Consider the following 22,723-nt stretch of genomic DNA (forward strand, 5'->3'; position numbering starts at 1 on the left):
GTTCCCAGGATTTTTTATCGACACCCACCCGATTCCCTCAAACCAAGTGCACCCATCTTCACCAAACTAGTCCCGAAAGTTTAAGTTAATGTAGTTGGGAATGCATTGTTCCTTATTAAAATTATGACTCGTCATAATACATCACGACCCTACGAGCAATACTGCGAAGAAGGCCTGACAGGACGCGTGAAATTCTGAATGCATAGAGTATTGAATACATCAGCAGAAATTCCAGAATGCTCGTGGTTTCGATGTGCCGAAACCCCACGTGATTTACATCCTGATGTGGCTTCGTGATCGGGGAGCGTGCAAGCAAGGCAATAATCTTGGTTTTTCAGGGCCACGATTTATATATGCTCGTAGGAACGGCCGCTAGCTACGATCTCTGAGCGGTGAGTATATATATCCCAACTTGTGGGGTGTCAACAAACCTGTGTGCAAACTATTCAGCACGACCATAACCTCTAGAAATACATGGCACTGAGTTCTTGATATCCATCATAATCAGGTGCAATGCAAAGGTCAGTCCTCACACCAAGCGCAGACCCTCCAAGGCCAATGGATCTTTCCCCTCCAGCGCCTCCCCGTCCATGGCTCCATGCACGAATGCCTCCCCAATCAAGGCATACGCACCACCCTCAACCTCCCTCACCACAAACGGCACCGCTGCCCCTGGCACTACCACCACCTCATCGCCAACCCTCGCACCTTGATGTGCAATCCCAAGATCTCCCTCCTCTGTGCTGAACACTCGTCTCGCAGAACACATCCACGAGAACGCTCCCACAAACCTGTGCGTCGCCTCCAGTGGGGCCTTATCTCCTGCCGCCACAGCCACCCTCGTCGCGTCCAGCAGCTCCCGCAAAGGCATTGCACCATCCCATGCTGCTATGAAGTCGAGCACTGCAGCATGGACGTCGGAGTAGCGGTATTCTGGTGGAGCAGATCGCAGGCCTATAATGTGATCGGCGGAAAACATAAAATCGCGCACAGCATCGGATGTAAGGGTAGGTTCAGGTGGAGATTCCCCATCGGGGAAATGATCAGCAGCATGGGCAGAGGCACGGGAAGCAGTGTCAAGAGCGCGGACAACGAGGTAGGCAATCCATTGGTTAAATGAAGTGCCAAGGCAGGCAGGCGCGGGGTGCTGCTCTTCAGCGAGGTCGGCAATGAGGGTGCGCCATAGTGCTTCTGCTGCTGCTGCTGGGGTCGCAGATTTGGCGAGACGTAGAGCTGGATCAGCGAGCAAGCGGAAGAAATGTGTCATGCGCTCAAGGGAATATATCTCTTCCCCTGTCTCCGACGTACGGGAAATGCGGCCCAGTCGTGCGGCCGCAGGGAGGTACAACTCTTTCTTATTAGGGGAGATAGTGGGTCGGGTAGGTAGAGGACTGGTGAATACACCTGCAGAAAAAGGGCACTGTCCACGGATTGCGAGTGGTGGAGGGCTCGGTGGAACGCTGAAATCCGGCACCCACGAGGGGATGGGGCGAGGTGCAGGATATGAGCGGGCTTCCACCATAGAGAGGACAGAGTACCCTGCCAGACCCTCGACCAAATGCGCACTGCACTCGGCATAGACTTGCTCGACAGATTTAGTGTAATCCACGTTGAACACGCCGAGTTCCACCACTGGGGACTCCAGCGACGATCTATCCGATATGCCAAGTAGGGCAAAGATCTTGTCACGCTGGTCGGTGACTTGGTAGGTGCGACTCAGGGCAAGGTGGGTATCAAGCTGCCACAGCTTGCCGCGGTGACAGTGCTCGCGTGCAAGCAGTATCATGGGGATTGAGCCCAAGATGGTCATGGATTTATTCTTCCACATTTGGAAGTAGAAGGACCGGCGACGGACCACGTCGAGGAGCCGCGCAGCATTTTGCAGCAGACTCCAGGGGATATGGGTCGGTCCACTGTAGACCTCAATGGTACTAGCGAGAACAGTTTCCTGGATGACCCAACACCGTTGGAACCATGTTTGGCAGAAGAAATCACCGATGGAAAGCCATTCACCTTTTATGGGCGGGAGGGGTCATCTCACGCAGTGTAGCGATGGCAGCATTCTCATAGTCTGTCAGACTTTCAGACTGCTGCTCCTTAATGCAGGGCAGCCGCTCCATGAATCGAATGGCATATTCGTAGTCTGCAGGTGGCTCTCCAAGCCAGACTACTACCGTGCGTGCAGAGCGAAAGATGCGACCCATCATATTGACCTGGGCGCTGCGTTCTTGCAGATCCTGTTGATTGATGCAAATCGCATCGATCCAGATAAGCGTTTCCTGGCGAAACTGCTCTAGACGAAGCAAGCCATCTCTAAGGTTGGCAGTCACGTCGAGTTTCATCCCATTACAGTTGATCGATCCTCCAAACTCTGAATCAACTCCGGATCTCGTGCTTGATTGTTTTCCCAGATGCCAGGTATAGGACAGCGCATCGTAAACGGGGTTATTTTCAAGGTTGACCTCGATGAGGTCGTATTGTAAGGTGGAAACAAATTTGCCAATTCGGAGAAGCCTGATGGAGCCGATGGTGGATAGAGGTTGATAACAAAACTGCGTGGACATCGTGGTGAGCTGCCAGCAGATCCAGCGGTTCTTAGACTGTCTTCCTTCTTCGATCTTGAAATAAGACGATGGCCGGCGGACCTTTTACGAACTCTCTCCTGCCGATTGGGAAACAGAAGATAGCTGTTCTGGACGAATTCGAGGGAATTTCGAGCTGCACATTGTATTGTTGTGTCATGTATGTTCCACCTCAATGAGACCGAGTCCGGGAGAAGGTCGGACACGTCACGAGCTTGCTTGAACATGTACTAGCAGTACCGGACTCGTAAGGAATGACCATAAATTGTGATAGTGCGCGTGCAGCTGGGGACTAGAGTCATGCATGTCGAGTATGAACACAAATGCATCCAAGTGCGGTTTACTCACCCGTACTGCAGTCAATTTCGTAGTCAAACATTGGACGACAAACTGGCCTCAAGTTGGCTGATCTTAACCTTGAAGGAAGTCAAGCGAGTATTCAAGTAGCACCGGCATCAAATACAAGCTTCAAGCTTCAAGACTGGCACGTGCCGGAGAGCAGGGATTCTGAGAAATACGACTTATAAGGGTGACCGTTGCAGTGCAAGAGTGGAGAGCAATAATGACAATAACAAATATGTGTGCGTAGATGTAAATAACTCCAGTCTAGTTGTGTGCATCACAATCCGCCTATTGCACCTGCACCTTCGTTCCCTTCGCATCCGCGTCCGCGTCCACCTTCGCAGCACCCGCCTTCTTCCCCGCCATCGCATCCAACGCGCCCCACAAACTCCCGCTCATCTCCCGCGCCATCGCTTGCCTATCCTCCTCCAACAGCCGTTCAAACTCATCCTTGTGCGTCGCAATGTACAGCTGCTCCTCTTTATATTGCCGCTGGGCCTCAAGGCGTTTCTGCTCGAGGTATGTCAAAGGAACAGGCGAGCGCGAGGACTGCGTAATAGTAGAGTCAGTCATGGCACGTAAATAAGATGAGAACAAACTGACTTCACTCGGACCACCGAACATGCCGCTCAGCGTAAACTCGCCTTTGGATAATCCACGCGCCTTGCTCTTCCACTCCTCGATATGCTTTTGCTTTGCTTCTGCCTCCTTCTCCGCGTATTCGATAGGAATATCTTTTCCAGCATACGCTTGGAGAATGGGTACGTACGTCAGGAGATTTGTAAATTGCAATGGCTATACGAGAAAATTCGATTAAGGTTAACTGAGAAGAGTCAAAGGTGTGAACATACACTCCAAGAAGGGGATCATGGCAATCAAGCCCTTGTCTCCGGGTGCACCGGTCCATTTGGGGACGATGACGGCGTTCTCGGGATGTGAGCTTACATGTTCCGGATGCGTATCAAGAAGGATGACTTTCGAGAGGTCACGATTGAGATAAGAAAGGTCCTGGGAGAAGACAAGGTTTTAACGCATAGTCGACGATGGAGGTAAGGTGGAAGTTTAACGGATGATGAGAGTTACCTTGACGATTTTACCGTCCACTGATCGTGTGGCTTCGCGGAAAAGCTTATAGGTGATGAAGAAATTATATGGGTCGAGTTTCTCAATTATGGGCATGGCGGTCTGTTGGTTTTGAGCGTCGACTCTTGTGGTAATGGGGATAATACGCACATAATGGTGTTGGGTTGTAAATATCACAATTTCATAGAACTGAGACAGGTAGGCAAGGAAATAATCAACGCCAGGGCGTTTGGCTGTCCGCCATCCTTGCTGTCGCTGAAGAGAAATATCATCAGCGATGCTCATAACTTGAACGAGCCAACCTACATCCCAAGTTGACGTGATAATGAGATCATCCATGGATAGCAAGAGGGTGTACGGTTTTTTGATGGGGAGCTGGGAGAGGTGGCGGGAGTAGTTCTGGCCATTGGGGTTTGTTGAAGTACTGTTGACATGATTAATAAGTTTATGAGCTGGTGTGCACGGGATTAGCTGTGTCACGTACATCGAACAGCTCCCAAAACCTCGACTTCGTTCGTTCCCACCTTCCTGACGGAGCCTCCTCCACCGTCTTTTTTGAAATCGATAAGCGCTGAACAAGGGTTCCAACTATGAACACACCTGTTTTCGTTCTTTTAACTCATCCGTTTCCCAATCTCTACCGAGATACACGACTTGCACACCAAGAGCAACTGCGAGTACACCAAGAGATAGACGTCCTAAAAACCGTCTTTTTCGCTCTATACTCGAGAGCGAGTCCTTGGATGATTTTGCACCGGTGCGCTGAGTCTTTTCTGGCTCTGGTTCCGCGGGTTGGAAGTCAAGGCTTGGAAGTGACGTTGGGGGTGGAGGAGGGGGATTTTGAGGAGGTGATGGAGGTGGTGTTGAAAAGTGACGGAGTGCTGGGAGAGCGCGTCGTTGAGCTGCGCTGCGCACGATCACTGAAAACATTCCACTAGCAAGGACGTGAAGTGCTTTTTAGCTGGCAGAAGCGAATGAATGTCACTGTTTGGTTATGTTTGGTAGACGCCCGCGGGTATTCAATTACTTTCAAACAAAGTTTGTCCAGCTTCAAGCAAGCTTAAACTTGAAGAGCATGAAAGCGATTGACTAGACGATTTCCTTGTACGTCGTTGGAAGCTTTGCTTTGACTGCAAAACGTTACTTGAGATTCAGCATGTATTTCCCTTTAATCTTTGACGATCAAATGCCAGAACTCTTGTGTTACTAAGTCGCTAGCCATGGAATGCCTCGACTCCTCGAGCAAGCGCCGAAATTTCATTTTTGGCGCGTTAATGCTGATATCGGAGGTGCTATATCATTGACAAGGCTCTGCGTGCAAGTTAAGACTAGAAGGTCCAACACTTAGGTGTTAATCCCCGCATCCACTTGCAAGCTCGCCGTAAGGGCTACTGGAATGTCAGTATTCACCTTGCTCACATTGAATGTGTCATTTGACCTCTATATCCAGCTGAAGGACTAGAAAAAACTACATATGGGCTCTGCTGCTAGGAATACACATTTATATCATCCCTCGTCGTGTCTCGTAAGTTAACAAATAAAAATTTCACAGATAATTCACAAAATTATGCCTGCCGCCTCGCTCAGCAGCACCAGCAGTCGATCCTAACTATCATGTAAGCCAGAATCGAGCTCAAATAGTATGGATTAGTACCTTCTCTTCTGCCGAATCTGCGAACATCCGCCATTCGACGCCATCAACAAAGCGCAGAGCAAACGAGTGGGGGATCGCTTCTAGTTCCTCGAAACCCTCGTACCATTCTGCAAGCGAATCGATCTGTCCGTCCAGAGGGAGGGCGTCGAGGGGTTTAACAACCTCCTAGACATTCGTGAAATTAGAACGAAATGGGAATAAATTAAGCTCACTCTTGGATTTCCGTATAGCAGCATCTTGGATTCTGCATGGCCCAGTTCAAATTTGTAATATCGCCTCTTCCACGCCAGCATGTTGGGCGCTTGTACCGTGACCCAACCTACCATCTTATCTGCCCTGTTGGCGGAGAATACTTCCTCGTTCATGCGAGCAACTCTCATGCGTCTCCCTTCCACTGACCTTCTACGCTCCTCCTCCTTTTCACTGCATTGGGACTCGGCGCGTTGCATCTGCTCTGCTCGCCACCGCTCCATTTCCTTCGTATATTGTAGCCTCCGCTCTTTCTCTAGCTGTTTCCTCTCTCGTAGCTCTTGCAATCGCTGTTCTTCTATTTCTCTTTCCTCTCTCTCCAGTCTAGCTTTTCTTAGCGCCGCAGCCCGCAGCTCCTCTTGCAACACTGCTTTCCTTTCCTCTTCTTCCTCACGCTCTAGGCGTTCTTGCTCCAATTTCTCACGTCGTTTCGTCTCTTGGCGTTCGTATTCTTCCCTCAATATAGCTTCTTTTTCCAACTGGGATTGGCGCTGCGCAGCTAATCTACGGCGTGCTTTCTCTTCGGGTGTCAACGGTATGGTAGGAGGTGAATATGCCTTGACAGGGACCCGTGGCGGTGTTTGCTGGACGACGGGAATTGGCTGCGAGGCAGGCTGCGGTGACCGCGCTAGTACGTTAAGATCGACATCGAACAGGAGGGGCTTCTCGTTGATGTATTCTTCTCCCAGGAACGGTCGCCGCGTAGACGCTGATGCCCGGTTGTAATCTTTGGGAGGAGGAGGTGGTGGTGCATCAGCGGCAGGATCATGAATGTAGGGCTCGACATGCGTGTTTTGATTCCTGCGGCGCAGCGCAAAGAGTTGAGTGAGGAAGCTGCCTTTGCAGTTGTGTGCGGGGGAGGTGTTCATGACGATAGTGTAGATTGAATGAGTGGGGTATCTTGCGGATGAGCTGGTATCGTTAGATGATGATAGTAAGAAAACAAGAGATGTGGAGATGGTACGCCCAGTTGCCAGACAATGCGCACGCCTATCGCAATTATTTGTCCCATATGTGGTTGCAGGTGGTTGCCAATACTAAGCTATTCTTTCCTATTGTGCCTAGGCCTGATCCCCATCGGGCAATTACGCGGTAGTGGGCGTCTTTCCACCGTAAAACTTTACAGTCCAATTACAGTACACCATGCTACGGCTCCAGAGTTCTCCAGCCACCTTACACCTTCGTGCCATTGTTTGTAGTCGATCAGCTTGCAGGTATATTTCTGTGGCTAGATGGATTCATGCAGGACCGTCGACTCCTCCATACGAATCTAAATATGCAGAGAAGCTTCAACAAAAGCACAAGAGTGAGATGTGTCCTCCTTTGTGCCCAATTTCGTGACAATATACTGACAAGTGATCCGACTTTTCCTTCCTGTTCTGTCCCCCGGGTCTACCTGGACGTGGATTTCTGATTCTGGGAATGTCGCCATTGTTACCGCTCGCTGGCATCACCAGGCAGGGATTGGAATTATCTGAACTGAGAACGCGAGCAAAAGAAGCAGCTCATCGTAAGGAGGTAGCCAGTGTCAAGTCAGCGCGACTGTCGCAGGCGCATCCGCAAAGGTTGGCCAAGTCACCTTCAGAATTGGTTCGAAGCAAGGTATCAGGAACTTCAAGTACCCGCAAAGATAGCTCTCCGGTGAAAGTAAGTCTTACCTGCGTCATAATTTCCCGCGCGGGATTGATTTGTCGCTACTTTCAGGCACTAGAGTCGATCATAAATGTTCCAAGGCTGATGTCAACCCCTCACACCGCGGAGCAAATTTCGGCTTTATGGACGACTTATCATGCCTCTCGCACAGGAGGCACGGGAAGGGGATTTATCTGTGCATCAGTACCAATCAAACTCTATGACAAAATGCTTACCACAGGAAAACAATATCCTATGTTTGTCATACCTGTCTCCCGGGAGGGCTCTTCAGCTGTATTACCTGAAGATCGAGAAAGTGCGGCCGCCCATGAATTCTATTTTCTACAATGGGATTTTCACGCTCCCCCGTTGCTTCCATCTGCCACTGGTCCCGACCCATTCTCTCGCGCCCCTCCTACTAGTAACGCATCTGCCCTGCCCCAGACGGCGACAGTCTTGTTTACACCGCTCCAGGAGTACAAGCTTCGGCAGTCGTTCGCTACCCCATATCTCATTCTAACATTCTACCCCGACTTCGCCAAGACACACGGAATAGTGCTACTTCGTGGCGAGATCACACCATCAGCAGCTACGGCGGCCGTTATTCCAGGCAAAGATACGTCAACCACCCGTTTTCTGCTGAGTCAGATCGATGCTCAGCTGCTTGCAATGGGCGTGCAAAAGTTTTATTTGTGGGGCGATGAGAGTGCAGATAGTAGTGAGAAGGGAGATCGGCGCGCTGAAAAGCTACTCAGGCAGTTCCACGAACACCCCGAGGAGTTCAATTGGGCGGATCTACTTGAACATGCCCGTCTTACCTAGGAATGACACTATCTTTGCTAACATTATCGCGCAGAGATTCGGATCATCATGGAGTTATATCTGGGCAATGGATGTACAAAGATTTACGATCATAGGGATAGTCCTACGTTAGTCATGCAAAGATTGAAAATTCATAGGGTCAAGGCAGTGTGATCAATGGTGCCTTCTTCACCCACTCGTTGTTCTCGAGTTCTTGCACAACAAATAATGCGAACCCTGCTCTTGTTACCCGTATCCCTGTATTCCCGTCTCCCACATAACCTACAACAAATCTCTTGTCGTTTGCCCCACTTAGGATAGGTACGCGAACGATCGTCCAATCCAGATCATTTCCTTGGGTCCGAATGGTTTCACCGATGGCTACAACATCTTCGTATGCCGTACGTGCCAGGGTGGCTACGCCATTGACTATTATGGAAATCCGCAAGCTGAATTTGTCGTTCGGGTCTGTTATACTTGGTGTCCCGAGGGCCAGCAGCCGACGCACACGATGGCTTTTCATAAGTTCAATGATCAGAGAATATGCCCGCGCAAGAGGTGTGCCCTTCGGGTGCATAGGTCCGCGCGAGACCGATGGGCCCAGAGCAGAAAGTACGGCGTCAACGCCCATGATGGCCGATGAAAGCGCCTCTCTGTCATCGAGCTCCCCTTTATGGATTGTGACGCGGGGATCATGCTTGGTCTCCTCAGGGAGTTTTTCTGGGGTGCGCGCGTATACGACCACGGTGTGCGATGCTAGGAGCGCTTCCTGGATAAGAAGCACACCTGCGGCGCCTGTTGCTCCCAAAATTAAGACGTGCATGACAGTCTACTTCAAAGATCTAATTTTGAGGTAAACTGAGCGCTCGAGTTACACAGAGTTTTCCGATCAACCTACCTTTTGGCAGGAAGGTTCACTAGGATCGTCACGGTGGGCTGCGGGTAAGAACGACTATCTTCTTTCGTTTTTAGAGGTCTGAGTCAGCGAGACCGCTCGAAGCCCAACCCAGTGGAACTACGTATCCACATCGGATCATCCTCTGCGTCACTAGTCTTGAAAGGGAAGGCAAATGATGTCGATGATGAGGTGGGTCCTGGTGGAGCTGCAGTGGCGATACTATTTCTGGTCCACTCCACTCCGCAGCGGTCTCCCTATGGACGTACGAAATGAAGCCATCTGATGTTGCAGTAACATATTTGAACGCGTTTCAGTTCTGAGTTTGGAGTTGAAACGAATTTGGTTATGTTCACAATTGTGTGATTCGGCGAGAAACCCATTGGATACATGAATCCGCGAATAAATATTCGACTTCTGTCTCAACAACGGCTCAGCCTGAGGCCTGAGGTCCCAGCTATTTGATACCACTTAGATGCCCCTCATAATACCATCTTATAATTAACCGGTGTTCGCTGTGCGGTACGGATGAGTTCCGAAGTCAACTCATTCACCGTCAGCGAGTAGGCTTGAGGTTGTTAACAGCATTGCACTGCGAGGCTGGGAGAAGTTATAGCTCTCAATACTCACAATATACTTTCAGCTGGCAGGCTGCTTAGCAGCATACGTAGACGATATCACGCACTTGTAGATGTCATAGTGCATGGCGGATGGAAACGATCAACAGAACTCCCGGTCGTCTGCAATGAACATTTCCGCTTCTATAAGTTCGGGGAAGGTGCCCTCAACCATTCCCCAGCAGCTAGTGCATCTTCCTCTAGTGCAAGAATAGCCTCTCCAAGCTCACCAGCGTTCTGGGGGTATAATTTCACCATATCTCTCCCGTATAATGTACCAAACGCATCAACAATACCTGGCACAACATCCTCCACCCGCACATTCTTTCCTTTCGCTTCCGTTATGCACCCAGCCTTGACATCAACTAATCCACACGCCACAACTTGTCCAAACCACTCCAAAGGCTCCTTTGTGACGTTCATGGCAAATCCGTGCGTCGTCAGCCGATGGCGTACTTGGACGCCGATACTTGCTATCTTTGTTACAGGGTCCAAAAATACACCAGTGTGGTCCGAGGGTACATGGTCAATCCCGTGCGTACGCAGCAAGTAAGATTGTATCATCTTTTGCATTATGCAAATGTAATCACGGATGCCAATCGGCGGAGATGTGCGAGCGAGGTCTAGAAGTGGGTAACCGACGAGCTGGCCGGGTCCATGATATGTTAATTGTCCACCGCGTGCTGCTACGGCAAATTCTGCGCCAATCGATGTCAGACGTGCACGTTCTGCGTGCAGTTCTTGTTCTGTTTGTCGGCGTCCAGATGTGTACACTGGGCGGTGCTCGAGTAGAAGTAGAATGTCATGATGAGATGATGAACGACGAGCAGCAAGCTGAAGCTGATGTATCTTTTCTTGGAGCAGGAGAGTTCGCGTATATGGTAGCGGTGTGGAGAAGTAGTGGTACAAGACGGGTGGTAAGGGCATCGAATAGAACCTCGACTTCTATTAGTATTAAGGAGAGTACTGCCAGTGACATTGTCAACGCACACGTGACGGATCAAAACATAGGTAAATACCCAAGCCGAAGTGTCAATGATTCTCACCCAATCAACGTTAATCAACCTCAACACCCAATTGCAAACACCCAATCACCGCGAAAGAAATTGTCTCAAAAATTTCACCCTACATACGGGTACCAACGCTGCTGTTTACGATATCTGGAGTCCTTCCTACATAGTCCTTCGATGCCATTATGTTTAAACGTCTATGATCGGTAACGTACTAAACTATTGTGGTCATGAGGATATTCATTAATGCTAATTTTCATGTCCGTTAAATGTCCAGGCGGACCAGGTCCCCCCTCAAATCGTTGCATCACATAACATGAAAGGAATGATTCTTCCTTCTATTGGGTCCGCGTAGACTTGCCTGGCCTAGCCCATCTTCTGCCATTTGGACGATTTTTTTGCGGCTGGTACCTCCCCAAGCCATGTCATCTTCATCAAGATATTCTGCTTGGACCTAATGGATAGTTAGTTAAGGTGAGTTACACGATCATGAAATGCAGCGTACGCCGTAGATGTCTCTGCCTTCAAATCCAGTTGCGGCATTTTGTCTTCTGAGGTAGTCTCTTCTAGAAGGCTGTGAACATGCTCCATGTCAGTAAACTCACTAACTGTATACTATGGCTTGGACAAACAGTATCAGCACTATCAAAGCCGTATCCAAAACATGACTTGAAGGCTCCTATGATTTTTTGAAGAGGCGGGGCTTTTTCGTTTTTACTTTATGTTCAACAAGGCTGGCGTGGAAATCGTTACTCTGTCACTGATTAGCCATCACCCCACTATCGACAAGCTCTGGCTACTACGCACATATTTTCGTTGCATGACAGTTAGTGCAGAGAGAAAACTTGACAATGAATCAAATAGATGTGTATGTTAGACGTAAGCCGATGGCGTGGAGTGTTAATGCAAGTAAGTCATGCACTATCAACTCGGTTCGTGAAGAGAGTCTTGATTTGCACTGTGATCTAGGGTTCGAAGAGAAAGAGGTGCCACCTTATATCCCATCAAAAAATTGAATACCGGGGCCCTTCCGTGGCCCATAATAGATGAGTGAGTGTACAGCATGCAACTGCGCCGTCTCAGGCTACAGTATTATTCCCGCTTTTTCTCACCGCGTTCTGCCTTGTGTTACCATATTCTTCCTCGGTGCCTCGTGACAATATGGATATGCGACATGCAGCGAGTCTGCTAGCTGATCTATTTCCCTCATATGCTCAGTTATCCGAGTTCGTGTACCTGTCTCGGAGTCACGAGCCATGCTGATAATAATTTCATGTAGACGCGAAGCAGAATTCCATGTGCTTGCCAGCTTCGGAGCATTCTCGCGAAGTGGTACGTATTTCTGGACTACTGTGCGCAGTTCTCCGCTAGACTACTTTGTGTGCTGACGAATTCTTACTCTCATCGAGTAAAAGTCTTTATGAAGACAGTCTCACTCATTTAGATCATCTGGGAACTAAAATTGCAGACGAAACCGATATTGTTGGGGTATCAACGTCATTTCTAGACCTGGGGAAATTTTGTCAGAACTGAACATTCTGAACTTGGGCCTTCTACTTTGAAAATGACCAGTCAACATCTTGACCTCTAACGCAGTGAGTGTCATACTAACTATTGACATGTTTTCGTAGACCAGTGAACAAGAGGGTATGTTGAATAGCGCTATCTGAAGTGTCCGAGGGAATCCCGGGGGTAAGCACCGTAGATTACTGATACGCAGGTACACAGTCGCGGGTATACCTCTCCAACAGGTCACAAGCTTGTTTCTTCTTGGGCTAGTCTGGATTACACCGGCAATACGACTAGCCTGATCTCTGTAGGTGTGTCCCATGATTTTCTTTAGACGCGTATGTCAGCAAGAATTTTGCTATCCCCGTTCTCGTCGTGCGGAACGCCATTCTCTAGAGAGTATCTCACATATCAGCTGCCCACTTGTGGTACTAATGACAATTTTTTTTTATTCCTCTGCGTATTTGATCGTACATCCCTTGCTCGTCATTAGTGTACATAAGATACCGTTAAGTTAGGTGTGGTTGAATATGCAAAATGACGTGTCCCTTTAAAAGAGAGACCTTTGTCGGCGCCCTGACCGGCGCACGCCCCACGACATGTTGTCGTCATCGAGCATTTCGGCCTAATGACAAAATTGTATGAGTTACTTTCCCGAGGGAGCTAGATATAGAACTTACATAACCGTCCACAGCAGGGGTCTCCTCAAAAGTTGGGTAGGAAGGCGCTGCAGGAGAAAACGCCTGATGCACTCGTTAAAAATGATAAGTGAAGAGCGACTACAGAACGTACGAGAGCGTATGTGATGTCCATGGGTGATGGATGTCCCTGAATTGAATCACGGGTGGACTTGGAACTGTGGGAGCTACTGCGACGAGAGAGCTGGCAATGGCCGGAATGTCATTGGTGGGGCGTACTTCGGCGAATTTCTGAGCCACATACCTTGCTGCTTATGGACAGTCTCTTCAAGGATGCGAAAGGTCCAGGCATTTTTCAGAAGAGATGTAGAACAAAGAAGTGTTTGAAGTGTTTAGCGGAGGAGGTCGATTGGCACCAGATGGTTAGAGTGACAGGGATTTGGCAGCATGCTTTTATACCACACACAGGCACCACGTTAATGAACGGAATTCCGCATTAGACATCATGTCGTGCTTTGTTCGGATCTATGGCCTCGCAAAGATCTGACAGGGAGCATAGGGGAACATTTAGATCATGTTCCGCCGCGTTGGCCCGGGCTAAGCGCGGCTTTGCAATGGATCGTAGTCAAGCACGGCATCTCCATTCCAAGCGCGGGGAATAGCATATCTCCATGGCCTGGATGGACATCGGACAGACCGTGTCCAGAATCATACATTCCGAGGAGGCTGACTACTCGTACCAGGATTTCATTACCATTCGTAGTATAATAAACAGGTCACGTTCGTGCTCAAGTTTAGTTTCATCATTGTCAGCTCCTTGAATTCTCACCGCTCACACATTTTGTCATATTATGGAATATGCATTAATTTGGGCAGTTCTTCATATCTAAGACATCATGCTCTATTTTTTGACATCTAGTCCAAGCGCTCAGATTAGCATGTACCTTTTCTCGTCAATGTCAACCGCCACTTGTATGATTCACCAGTGTCTAATGATATATACCCAGGCCTCGGTCAGGCAACTTCAGGCAAGCGCCAATAATATTTATGGAGTCAATTGGAGTCTCGTCTCCCATACTCTCTCATTAGTACTTTCAGATCACTTATTTCCTCTTATTCGACTTCATCAAGTCTAGTCAGTCCCTATTATATCAACCCTACTCAATAACAGTTTATTTCTCCACTGTCAGGTAAAGTTCGTGTGATGTTCCTGTCGCGGAGAGGGAAATACAAGCCGACTTGCCGCGAAGGAAAACCCAGTATACGCGGTAATTCAGTGCATCAACAACATCAGCGCCAGGGAAGCAACATGAGAGAATCCACAACAAACCTCTTGGCGAGTGAGATCTTGAGAACTTCGGCTGTCCAGCTTCGCTCCAATAGTCACTCATGCTCGATATCGGTATGTTTTCTTTGTTTGTAATCTTTGCACTTCCACAGCTCGGCACACAATCACTCCGACATCTTGCCGACGACTTCACATATGAAATAAACTAGCAAATAAACTGTAATTATTGAGCAGGGTTATAATTGCCTTCATTTACACCGAAGTACCAACCGGCGGGACCCGTACCACATAGGTACGCGACTCTAGTAGGATAGCTGCGACGTTGCACTTGAATATCGCGTGACTCGAGAGTCAAATATTACTGGCCCAGCATTGTATTATACGTGGGGTTATTAAATATCGGCATCCTGGCGCAGAACTTCGACTTTCGCTTGTCATAATAAATTCGCATTAATATTGGTATATAGCTGACGTGACTAGATATCTCCGACTTAAATAAGTTAAACTCTATTCCCCCACACCACATAGCTGTAGTTTTTCCGAATGAAATCTGTGAACTTCCTTGTCAGAGCTCCTCTGTGAATATATGTATGTGAGTGTTTTCATCCAAATCGCTCTTAAGTACCATATACATGTTTTCATCACTGTCAAGCCTACTAGTACCCACCTAATTCGGGACCGGGACAATACCAAAACCGTGGCCCGGCGGGAGAGCGAGGGCTTCCACCGAACTAAGGGTAAGTGTTTGCTGGTGCTGCCTGGCAGATCACAATGTAGCGAGGTAAGAAAATCACCAGCGTGCTACACTTTAGTCCGGCGCCCCTGACATTTGCATCAAACGCCTCCGTTCCTGCCCATAACCTGCCTCTAGCCTCGCACCGCTGAGCAATTCCGCGGGTGTACTGTGTACCATAGGACAAGGACCCAGCGGACAATAAACACTGACAAAAAAAATCCGCGGGTCCTTCAGATGATATCGAAGTCTGATTGGCCCACCACTCAGCCTGAGGTCTCATAGAGCTGATGATGTTGCTCAGTGTGTTGTATTTCATTTCGGCGTGTAACAGGTGCCTTGGGGTACTATGATATTGATATCTCTGCTTTGTGCAGATCTGGGAGAACAACGGTCCCTTGGTGACCTTCCTTGTAGGCAGGTGCCATGTACTTGCTGTTCAGGCCCACTAAGTTCTCGAGAGTGGGTTTAAACCATCTTACAAGTGCGTCTTTGTCTGCCTAGCCTTGGCATCACGACGACCAAGAGTTACCAAAGTTGCTTTGTTTCCGAACCACCGCTTTAGTGCTCCCGCCAAGCCACTACAGGCCATCACCAAGGACGGAGCCGAGCTAAACCTACCAATGTTACTAGGGCGGCATTCGATATAATTCTCTCAAGCTTCCCCACAACCCACACTAGTAACTACCGGCTCATTGAAGTGCGCAAAACCGCGCATTCAGTTTCCAGCAAGCTCACAATCGGCACCGAGAGATAAATGCGTACATGGTCTCCCCCGGTGGGCTTGAGTATAGCTTACCGTAACCAGATAAATATCACTCCCCCGGACTTTTTGTTTATTCTTGCGTGTCGTACCAGAGCTTTGGACACTGAAGGCGGTGTCCTTGGATAGATTTACTGCCTACGGACGGGCCTGGAGGCCCCAGGCATTTTCCGCCTCCGGAGGTTGCCTGGAGGGCTGAGATCTGGCACCTAGGACTACCCCGCTAGCCACCCCCGAAATATATGGACTGGTATGTCTGGATATTAGGCCAGACTATGGAACACCCTCGACTGATGATACAAGCAATCTTACAAAGAAAGCTGAAAGGGCGTCAGTATGTACTGCCTTCAGGGCAATAACACCGTTGGGAACAAATTTGTCCGGTACTCAACGACTCATTATCAAAGCACAGGATGATCAAGACGTCAGTACAACATGTGCAGGAGACTGGGCAAGATCATATCGGTATCAGCCTGAGGCAGTGTAGCTCAGCAGGGGCAAGCGACAGTGATGTGACCAGTACCAAGCGACCGTGAGCATATTGTGTAGCGGTTTTCAAAACAACAACTCCACGTCAATGAAGTTAAGTTCGAGCATCAAGCGTGCACCGTTCCTGATGGGGTGAGAATCCAGCTATTGCGAATCGACCTGGGTGATTCCCTTGAATATAATAGCTGACGGAAGCTCCTCGATTCATGGATCCTAGATTGCGGCAAAGGCCATAGAAAGAAGACAGTCTTTTCTTCGCAAATTTAGGTTGTTGTACTCTTGCCACATTGAATGGGATTGTTACTATGAGCGAGGTCTCCCTGGCCTTCAGTGGTTGAACTCGCAGCTTGCTGTATTTCTTGCCAATCCTTCATTTCTAGTTTTCCACGAATAGGAGTCTCCGTGAGTAGTATGAGCTGTGTTTGGTTCAATTGAGGTTTCCAAGACTTTTAGTTGGGGAGCGGCCTTTGAGTTAATTATAAGTACCTGAGAGTCCTAAAATTCTTACAAACCTTTTCTTTGGGATAATCCGAGGGGACTTATTTGCGACCGGTATTCACTTGTCCTGGTTTGCCGCCCTCACACAGAACGAACATAATTTTCCCACCCGAAGATTCTCCAGTTTGTTCAAAACCAACTTTGAAAGCAACGATGAATAGTAAGTACTTACTTCCAACTGAGCGGGCTGTTGGCATTTTTTATAGCAATTTTGTGCAAAATTTGCGAGGAATGTGCAGTGGTAGGTCCCAGTTCAAGTTGTTGTGTTGTGATTGGAAGAGGTCGATCCACTGAAAATCATTGTTCATGACGAATATGGACTTGATCAGGCACATGCACACGGAAAATGGACCTGAACTTAAGCTTGAAAGCTTGACCGGTCAACAAAATACTATGCAGGTAACGTCTATACTACTGGCATATATATTGCGCCTGTGCGCAAGTCCGTGCGTGTCGCTGCAACACGTCAAAGGCACGAACACCATCGTTGTCAGAACGTGGGTCGGCGACCGTCACACTTACCACTTAGTTCTAATCTTGTCACCCTCAGGCTGCTACTACTGGGACACCCTACACCTCCAGACTGAATATATTGTGGTGCGCCTTGTGATTGGAATCCGACTTTCGCATGATACTGTGAACTGGTCGCTTCTGCTCGAGTTACGCGACGCGTCACAGTTCAAGCTTTCAAATTTCAAACTTACTAAGACTTCCCAAGGCTATCGCTGACGTTGACCGATCGGTGATCTTTGAGTCTCTTCACAAGACCGCTGCATTTTGATGGATGCCGGATGCGAAGGATTAGTCACATTGGCCGCCAAATTAGTAGGTACCCAAATGCTTCCACGATGCAGATGAACTAATGTTTTCTTCTGTCGCAGTGCGTTGAAACTCTACTGTGTTTGCAGAACTGAGTCATTAATCCATAATCCATAACATTCAATGTTACTAAGTGGGGTGGACGACAACTCCTGTGTACATGCGCCATGCTCTTGTGTGGATAGATATCATTAAGGTGTGAATAAGGTTCAACCTAACTTAAGTACGTGCTGACTATGCATACGGAACAGCAGCGGGGCAGCGGTGGTGTGATTACTTTGACATCCTACCCTTCACGTCATCTTTAGTTTCTCGCGCGCTAGCAGCAGCCTGAACAGAGATTAGTAACTGACAACCCGTTTGTACTGCAGCGAATAGTTCACCTGGTCGACCTTTTGCTTGGCCTGCTCCGTGGTTTTCTGGGTAGTTTTCTTTGCGTCTTCTGTTTTCTGCTTTGCCGAAGCAGTTGTTGAACCTAGTACAGGACCATTATAGACAGATTCTGCGTCGTTGAACATTTACTTACCGAGTGTCTCCTTGGTTTTCCCCGCTGCTTTCTCGCCCGTCTCAATGGCCGATGCAAGACCTTGGCCGACTTTCTTATTTACCTTGAAACAAATAAGCTTGTGAGGACAAACGGGCGAGCGGTGATATATACCTTGTCAGCTATTTCAGACACTTTCTCGGTGACCGTGCTAGCAGCGGGCGTGGCATGGATAGAACGGGTATATGATACAGTACAAGCGCGCGCGTTGTGGGCGATAACGTTGCGAAACATGATGGTCTGGTGAATGAAGTGACCGTACAGTACTTGCTTCGTTTATGATATACCGCACCAACCAGGTTATGACGTCGGGAGGCCCATACTGATGTCATCGCACGTGCTCCGCGGTGGTGCGTATGGTCACCCAAAATATTCAACGTTGCGACGGCCACCTTACCACTGCTAGAATATTGCTGGTACCACTGTCCACATGGTGAGCAGAGCAGCTCATAGCGCGTGATGTAGCCGACACGTAGAACAGCTTGTTCCTAGATGCATTGCCTTGCACGACCGTTACTCAGGATACCGGCAATTCTCGGCCACGGCGACAATAGTGGCCTCAAACGTCACGCGTCACGCGTCACCTTGCGGAGCAAGGTCAATCTGTCAGTCACCTGATATGAACATCATATGTAAAAACCAAGTAACCTAGATCTAGAAACTTAAAACTGTAGCAATTGCAGAAATCCAAATTCAAGCACTGGTCAATTACTGCATATCAGATAACCGTCGGAAGTTCGCAACCGAACGCCTAGTTGCTATGCGTTGTCTCTGATTCTCGCCAATGCAATTGTAACGTTCAAGTTCCTTCCGCATGTCACATGCTGGATCCGCAGGTGAGAGCAATGCAGCGCCAATCTAGCAAGCCAGAAATATCTCCATGAAGATCGGAGTAACGATCGGCTGGAGCACGCTTGCTTAAAGGATATGACCCTGCCAGAAGTGCAGATAAGGGGTAACCTGGGGTAACGGGAAAGACTGTCAGCGTGAAGCCCCCTTTGGCTGGGCAAGATGCCTGATGCGGCTGTCCCTAGCAGGAATGTCCCGAAAATGTAAGCTACTACTCAATTAATACTCAACCGTCAATATCCGTCTTCATATCACTGTACGTAGTTGCCTGGGAATACACCTTGGTTGCCATTAAGACGACCTGTCCACCAATCTTCCTGACTCTCTGTCTTGGTCATAATTTCGATGCGGTCGCCAGTTTTAAAAGAAAGATCTCCTTCAGCCTGAAACGAAGAGGTAAGCAGACATCCATTCAAGAGATCAAATGGATACATACCTGGGCATCGAAATCATACAAGGCTGTAACGTACTCTACTGCTGGCTCTGGCTTTGGTTTGGGTTTCACCGGCGGAGGTGGAGGCGGCCTCTTTGCTGCAGCTCCCACATCATTTGAAGGCGCAGAGTATGGGGGAGGAGGTGCGGGTGTCTGGCCTGGCGGTGGTGGCGGAGCCTTCTTGGTAAAGGAAGATGTAGGCGCTGCTCGGGATGGTGGCATTGAGCGGCTGCTCCCACTGCCAGCACTTGCGATGCTGGGTGAGCGACCGATGGAAGAACCAACAGTCAACGAATTGCCACCAGTGGCGCGATTAGCTTGCACAAATTTCGCTGGTAGTGAAAAATTATGAGTGAAAAATATGACGGGTGAGAGCTGAGCGTACAGGTCGATATGATGCGCTTGGTGATGTTAAGATCCTCAATTTGACTCCATGCATCCGTTCGCTTCTCTTCATAGTCAGCCTGGATTTGAGCGCCAGGGGCGTTGGTAACGTCGTATCGACCCTCCGCGAATGAATTCATTTTCTCAAGGAAAAGATAATAAACGTTAAGCCTGTTGAATTGTAAAATACTTGCAAAGACTGGTGGTTCCGACAGCTAAAGACATACTGCATATAATAGAATGAATGGAAAAGAGGGTCGATGAAATGAGTTGCGAAGTTGCATGAACCGCGGGAGATCTGTCTTGAGCGCGTTGTTAATGTAATCATACTCATTTGTGGCAATCTCGAAGTCTTGCTCAAGCTGATCATACAAATGTCAAACGTGTCACTGACAAGAAGACACTCCGGCACCTACCTTGAACAAGTTCTTCTCATCACTTCAAACTCTTCTCTTTCTTGTCCCTCAATTTAGTAAGTGAGTTATTGAACCGATCATAATCCACCAGCTTATGGTCGCGTTTAGTGATGCTCTTCCTGATCAGCTTGAGGACACCCTGGAACTCTTTCACGGGCGCAACAATTCGTGAATCGATGAGCTCGAGTTCAGGGGAGATCGCAGAACGAAGTTCGTCGAGAGCAGTTGCGTACGGAGGAGTGTTTGTGATAGTTGCCTCGCAGGAGGGATGCTTGCCTTGCAAGTTATACTCGGCAGCCAATGGAGAGAATATAAAATTGAAATGGTTGGCAAAACCCGCAGAAGAAGTGAAGAGGGCTGAGAGTATACGTGAGGATGCGGTAATAGATGAGATGGACATAATTGACACACATATGACGTTTTCCGAGAATGCCCTGGTATCTTTAAGCAACTTCTCTGTGGCTTGCTCGAGGCTGATGAAATGGCGATTGTAGTCGTCGAATTCGGGATCAGAAGACTCTGGCAAACAGTAGATAGTTTGAGTGAGTGGTTGATCACAAAGATTAGATCTCACTCTTCGCGAAGCCAACTTTAGATGTGACAAGGTGGGGCGTGCTGTAGACGATCGTGAGTCATCTCCCTCCACGCCGATGCTCAGGCAGAAAGATGCGACAAACGCCACCAATTGTTAGCATAAAACCGAAAAAGGATGAGCTTACCGCTTGATTGCTTTGGTGAACCCTTTCATCTTGCAGTGATGATATGGATATTATCGGGCTCCTGAATTGTCCTGATGCGGCTAAGAAGTTCGTTTTTGGACAGAAGAAGAGTTTTCCGAGGGCGTTTTGAAGTACTGCGGTGGGTTGTGTTGTGGTGCACCGCCCAATCTTGGACCAGACACTGATCGGTGACAGGCGTGACAACACCGAAGCTGAACAAACAAACGGATACAATGCGTCATTGTCACGCATTCTGCCTGCTCCCATCACTTGTTTATATCACCCTATTACATATACATTGAAACGTACTGTATCATTGAATCGAGATGCCTATCCAGCAACCATCAAATCAAATAAAGTCAGTGTTGAGCTGACAATGTCTTGGGGTTTTACGCTGACGCAACGTGAAGCACAGGCTCACAAATGTATCTATCGTACGCTTGAAGAAGGGTGGTAAACGGTTCGAGGTACAGTGTGGATATCCGACATACTAACATCGTCTAATGGCCTAGCTTTAGATTGCCTGCTACAAAAATAAGGTGCAGGAATGGAGAAACGGAGTGTATGTGATCATATCCATATGATAGCTCCGTAGCTAATGCAAGATCCTTGCGCAGTGAGACGAGTTTAGATGACGTCCTCCAAATTTCGAACGTCTTCATGAATGTATCCAAAGGCGAGGTTGCCAAGTCTAACGATCTCCAAAAAGCATTTGGTACCTCGACGGTAGATGATGTTGTGAAGGAGGTCTGTCCTTTTCAACGATCTCGGTCCCTTGCTTATCGGTACTGCAGATCTTAAAGAAAGGCGAAGTTCAAGTGGCAGAGAAAGAACGTGAACACGATCTTGCTACCCTCCGCAAGGAGATTGCTACAATAGTCGCTGAGAAATGCGTCGATCCGGCCACTCAACGTCCATACCCTGTCGGAATGATCGAAAAGGCCATGGCTGAAGCAGGTGTGAGTGTGAAAGCGGGGAAGAATGCTAAGAGTCAAGTGGGTGATCGTTCGTTGACATCGTACGCTACGTTCTCATCAAGGAGCGTTAGGTAGCAGAAACACTGCGACTCATCCAGGGTCACTCAACACTACCAATTCAACGTGCAAGGATGCGGGTGCGCGTCGTTCTCCCGGCTGCCGAAGGAGAGCGTTTGGAGGAACAGCTCCGTGCGTTGGCTGAGACGGTCGAGAAAGAAGACAAGGGGGAATCCTGGGAAACTGTATGTATTATTCCGTCGCCTTGTCGGAAGACTCTGACGAGGTTGTCTAGGTTATGCTTATCGAGCCCTCGCAAATCCGCGCAATCAACGAACTATTGCAGAAGGAGTGCAAAGGAAAGGGGCGCGTTGAGACACTTACCTTTGCCGCAACCGCTGACAACAATTGAACCATTGATTATCGCATCGGTGTATCCTCCCGATATTCAATAATGCCGATCGGAATAAGTCGATGTTATCATTGCTGCGTCATTATCTCACATCCATGAGTGAATTTGCCCTTAGCAGATCTTATTGGTGTTTCTAATTTCAAAACAACCGACGAAGTCTTTGCTGTTCTAGGCATCATCATGAGGTCGTCCGGCATTTGTATCCAAAGTTATAACTTATATTGCTTGATTCACCATGTCTATCAGGTGCGTTGGCATCATGCACATTTGTAAGGGAAGTATGCAAGAATAAAGTCAGGCTTACCGGTTCCGTTGACCAATAAGCAGATCGTTCCTGCAGCGACAATATATTGACAACGGTGTTCTTTGAAGGCATGAATATGGATAAAG

The 22,723-nt window shown here is 48.5% G+C and overlaps 9 protein-coding genes across 9 annotated transcripts; 2 read left to right on the forward strand and 7 right to left on the reverse strand.

The window, feature by feature from the left end:
- Window positions 1-181: 181 nt before the first annotated feature.
- Window positions 182-2,537, reverse strand: DFJ58DRAFT_864619 (heterokaryon incompatibility protein-domain-containing protein; the record flags this gene model as incomplete). The annotated part of the gene is made up of 2 exons (XM_041394135.1): window positions 182-2,013; window positions 2,042-2,537. Coding segments are annotated over 2 exons (1,980 nt in total), but the record flags the coding sequence as incomplete, so codon positions are not given.
- Window positions 2,538-3,104: 567 nt separating this feature from the next.
- DFJ58DRAFT_771361 (HAD-like domain-containing protein) lies at window positions 3,105-4,988 on the reverse strand. The gene is made up of 8 exons (XM_041389138.1): window positions 4,608-4,988; window positions 4,492-4,557; window positions 4,314-4,382; window positions 4,158-4,262; window positions 4,008-4,109; window positions 3,776-3,932; window positions 3,528-3,673; window positions 3,105-3,473 (listed from the first exon to the last, which is right to left on the reverse strand). The coding sequence occupies exons 1-8, from the start codon at window positions 4,935-4,937 to the stop codon at window positions 3,213-3,215; spliced, it is 1,236 nt and encodes a 411-aa protein (XP_041247445.1). The 5' UTR covers window positions 4,938-4,988; the 3' UTR covers window positions 3,105-3,212.
- A 441-nt stretch (window positions 4,989-5,429) lies between these two features.
- DFJ58DRAFT_743311 (uncharacterized protein) lies at window positions 5,430-6,943 on the reverse strand. Its single transcript, XM_041387255.1, has 3 exons — window positions 5,874-6,943; window positions 5,662-5,826; window positions 5,430-5,612 (listed from the first exon to the last, which is right to left on the reverse strand). Exons 1-3 carry the CDS (start codon window positions 6,777-6,779, stop codon window positions 5,565-5,567), a joined length of 1,119 nt encoding a protein of 372 aa, XP_041247446.1. The 5' UTR covers window positions 6,780-6,943; the 3' UTR covers window positions 5,430-5,564.
- A 278-nt stretch (window positions 6,944-7,221) lies between these two features.
- DFJ58DRAFT_166600 (ATP11 protein-domain-containing protein) lies at window positions 7,222-8,434 on the forward strand. The gene is made up of 2 exons (XM_041378981.1): window positions 7,222-7,557; window positions 7,615-8,434. The coding sequence occupies exons 1-2, from the start codon at window positions 7,333-7,335 to the stop codon at window positions 8,362-8,364; spliced, it is 975 nt and encodes a 324-aa protein (XP_041247447.1). The 5' UTR covers window positions 7,222-7,332; the 3' UTR covers window positions 8,365-8,434.
- Window positions 8,434-9,341, reverse strand: DFJ58DRAFT_166596 (NAD-P-binding protein). Its single transcript, XM_041378980.1, has 2 exons — window positions 9,242-9,341; window positions 8,434-9,185 (listed from the first exon to the last, which is right to left on the reverse strand). Exon 2 carries the CDS (start codon window positions 9,164-9,166, stop codon window positions 8,504-8,506), a length of 663 nt encoding a protein of 220 aa, XP_041247448.1. The 5' UTR covers window positions 9,167-9,185; window positions 9,242-9,341; the 3' UTR covers window positions 8,434-8,503.
- A 498-nt stretch (window positions 9,342-9,839) lies between these two features.
- On the reverse strand, window positions 9,840-10,809 carry DFJ58DRAFT_771365 (lipoyltransferase). Its single transcript, XM_041389139.1, has one exon. The coding sequence runs from the start codon at window positions 10,780-10,782 to the stop codon at window positions 10,000-10,002; it is 783 nt and encodes a 260-aa protein (XP_041247449.1). The 5' UTR covers window positions 10,783-10,809; the 3' UTR covers window positions 9,840-9,999.
- A 6,899-nt stretch (window positions 10,810-17,708) lies between these two features.
- Window positions 17,709-18,610, reverse strand: DFJ58DRAFT_771379 (uncharacterized protein). The gene is made up of 4 exons (XM_041389140.1): window positions 18,261-18,610; window positions 18,129-18,210; window positions 17,986-18,077; window positions 17,709-17,932 (listed from the first exon to the last, which is right to left on the reverse strand). Exons 1-4 carry the CDS (start codon window positions 18,378-18,380, stop codon window positions 17,876-17,878), a joined length of 351 nt encoding a protein of 116 aa, XP_041247450.1. The 5' UTR covers window positions 18,381-18,610; the 3' UTR covers window positions 17,709-17,875.
- A 216-nt stretch (window positions 18,611-18,826) lies between these two features.
- Window positions 18,827-21,127, reverse strand: DFJ58DRAFT_771381 (uncharacterized protein). Its single transcript, XM_041389141.1, has 8 exons — window positions 20,948-21,127; window positions 20,803-20,843; window positions 20,640-20,747; window positions 20,259-20,585; window positions 20,101-20,164; window positions 19,814-19,983; window positions 19,432-19,760; window positions 18,827-19,378 (listed from the first exon to the last, which is right to left on the reverse strand). Exons 1-8 carry the CDS (start codon window positions 20,974-20,976, stop codon window positions 19,247-19,249), a joined length of 1,200 nt encoding a protein of 399 aa, XP_041247451.1. The 5' UTR covers window positions 20,977-21,127; the 3' UTR covers window positions 18,827-19,246.
- A 67-nt stretch (window positions 21,128-21,194) lies between these two features.
- DFJ58DRAFT_771385 (Shwachman-Bodian-diamond syndrome protein) lies at window positions 21,195-22,620 on the forward strand. The gene is made up of 7 exons (XM_041389142.1): window positions 21,195-21,305; window positions 21,363-21,414; window positions 21,466-21,509; window positions 21,565-21,694; window positions 21,742-21,942; window positions 21,996-22,166; window positions 22,217-22,620. The coding sequence occupies exons 1-7, from the start codon at window positions 21,274-21,276 to the stop codon at window positions 22,331-22,333; spliced, it is 747 nt and encodes a 248-aa protein (XP_041247452.1). The 5' UTR covers window positions 21,195-21,273; the 3' UTR covers window positions 22,334-22,620.
- Window positions 22,621-22,723: the final 103 nt, after the last annotated feature.

Source organism: Suillus subalutaceus, assembly GCF_016647625.1.
Source record: "Suillus subalutaceus strain FC151 chromosome Unknown DFJ58scaffold_19, whole genome shotgun sequence".
NCBI lineage: Eukaryota > Fungi > Basidiomycota > Agaricomycetes > Boletales > Suillaceae > Suillus > Suillus subalutaceus.

Coding starts and splice junctions, on each gene's coding strand:
- DFJ58DRAFT_771385 (XM_041389142.1), top strand. CDS start 21,274: ATGCCTATCCAGCAACCATCAAATCAAATAAA. Junction 21,510..21,564: donor CAGGAATGGAGAAACGGAGT/GTATGTGATCAT, acceptor ATCCTTGCGCAG/TGAGACGAGTTTAGATGACG. Junction 21,943..21,995: donor GGAAGAATGCTAAGAGTCAA/GTGGGTGATCGT, acceptor AAGGAGCGTTAG/GTAGCAGAAACACTGCGACT.
- DFJ58DRAFT_166596 (XM_041378980.1), bottom strand. CDS start 9,166: ATGCACGTCTTAATTTTGGGAGCAACAGGCGCCGCAGGTGTGCTTCTT.
- DFJ58DRAFT_771381 (XM_041389141.1), bottom strand. CDS start 20,976: ATGAAAGGGTTCACCAAAGCAATCAAGCG. Junction 20,165..20,258: donor GAGGGACAAGAAAGAGAAGA/GTTTGAAGTGAT, acceptor AGCTTGAGCAAG/ACTTCGAGATTGCCACAAAT. Junction 19,379..19,431: donor TGTATGATTTCGATGCCCAG/GTATGTATCCAT, acceptor TCTTCGTTTCAG/GCTGAAGGAGATCTTTCTTT.
- DFJ58DRAFT_771361 (XM_041389138.1), bottom strand. CDS start 4,937: ATGTTTTCAGTGATCGTGCGCAGCGCAGCTCAACGACGCGCTCTCCCA. Junction 4,383..4,491: donor GGTTTTGGGAGCTGTTCGAT/GTACGTGACACA, acceptor CACCTCTCCCAG/CTCCCCATCAAAAAACCGTA. Junction 3,933..4,007: donor TGGACGGTAAAATCGTCAAG/GTAACTCTCATC, acceptor GTCTTCTCCCAG/GACCTTTCTTATCTCAATCG.
- DFJ58DRAFT_166600 (XM_041378981.1), top strand. CDS start 7,333: ATGTCGCCATTGTTACCGCTCGCTGGCATCACCAGGCAGGGATTGGAA. Junction 7,558..7,614: donor AAGATAGCTCTCCGGTGAAA/GTAAGTCTTACC, acceptor CGCTACTTTCAG/GCACTAGAGTCGATCATAAA.
- DFJ58DRAFT_771379 (XM_041389140.1), bottom strand. CDS start 18,380: ATGTTTCGCAACGTTATCGCCCACAACGCGCGCGCTTGTACTGTATCA. Junction 18,211..18,260: donor TGTCTGAAATAGCTGACAAG/GTATATATCACC, acceptor ATTTGTTTCAAG/GTAAATAAGAAAGTCGGCCA. Junction 18,078..18,128: donor GAAAACCAAGGAGACACTCG/GTAAGTAAATGT, acceptor GTCCTGTACTAG/GTTCAACAACTGCTTCGGCA.
- DFJ58DRAFT_771365 (XM_041389139.1), bottom strand. CDS start 10,782: ATGCCCTTACCACCCGTCTTGTACCACTACTTCTCCACACCGCTACCA.
- DFJ58DRAFT_743311 (XM_041387255.1), bottom strand. CDS start 6,779: ATGAACACCTCCCCCGCACACAACTGCAAAGGCAGCTTCCTCACTCAA. Junction 5,827..5,873: donor TGCTATACGGAAATCCAAGA/GTGAGCTTAATT, acceptor ACGAATGTCTAG/GAGGTTGTTAAACCCCTCGA. Junction 5,613..5,661: donor CAGATTCGGCAGAAGAGAAG/GTACTAATCCAT, acceptor CATGATAGTTAG/GATCGACTGCTGGTGCTGCT.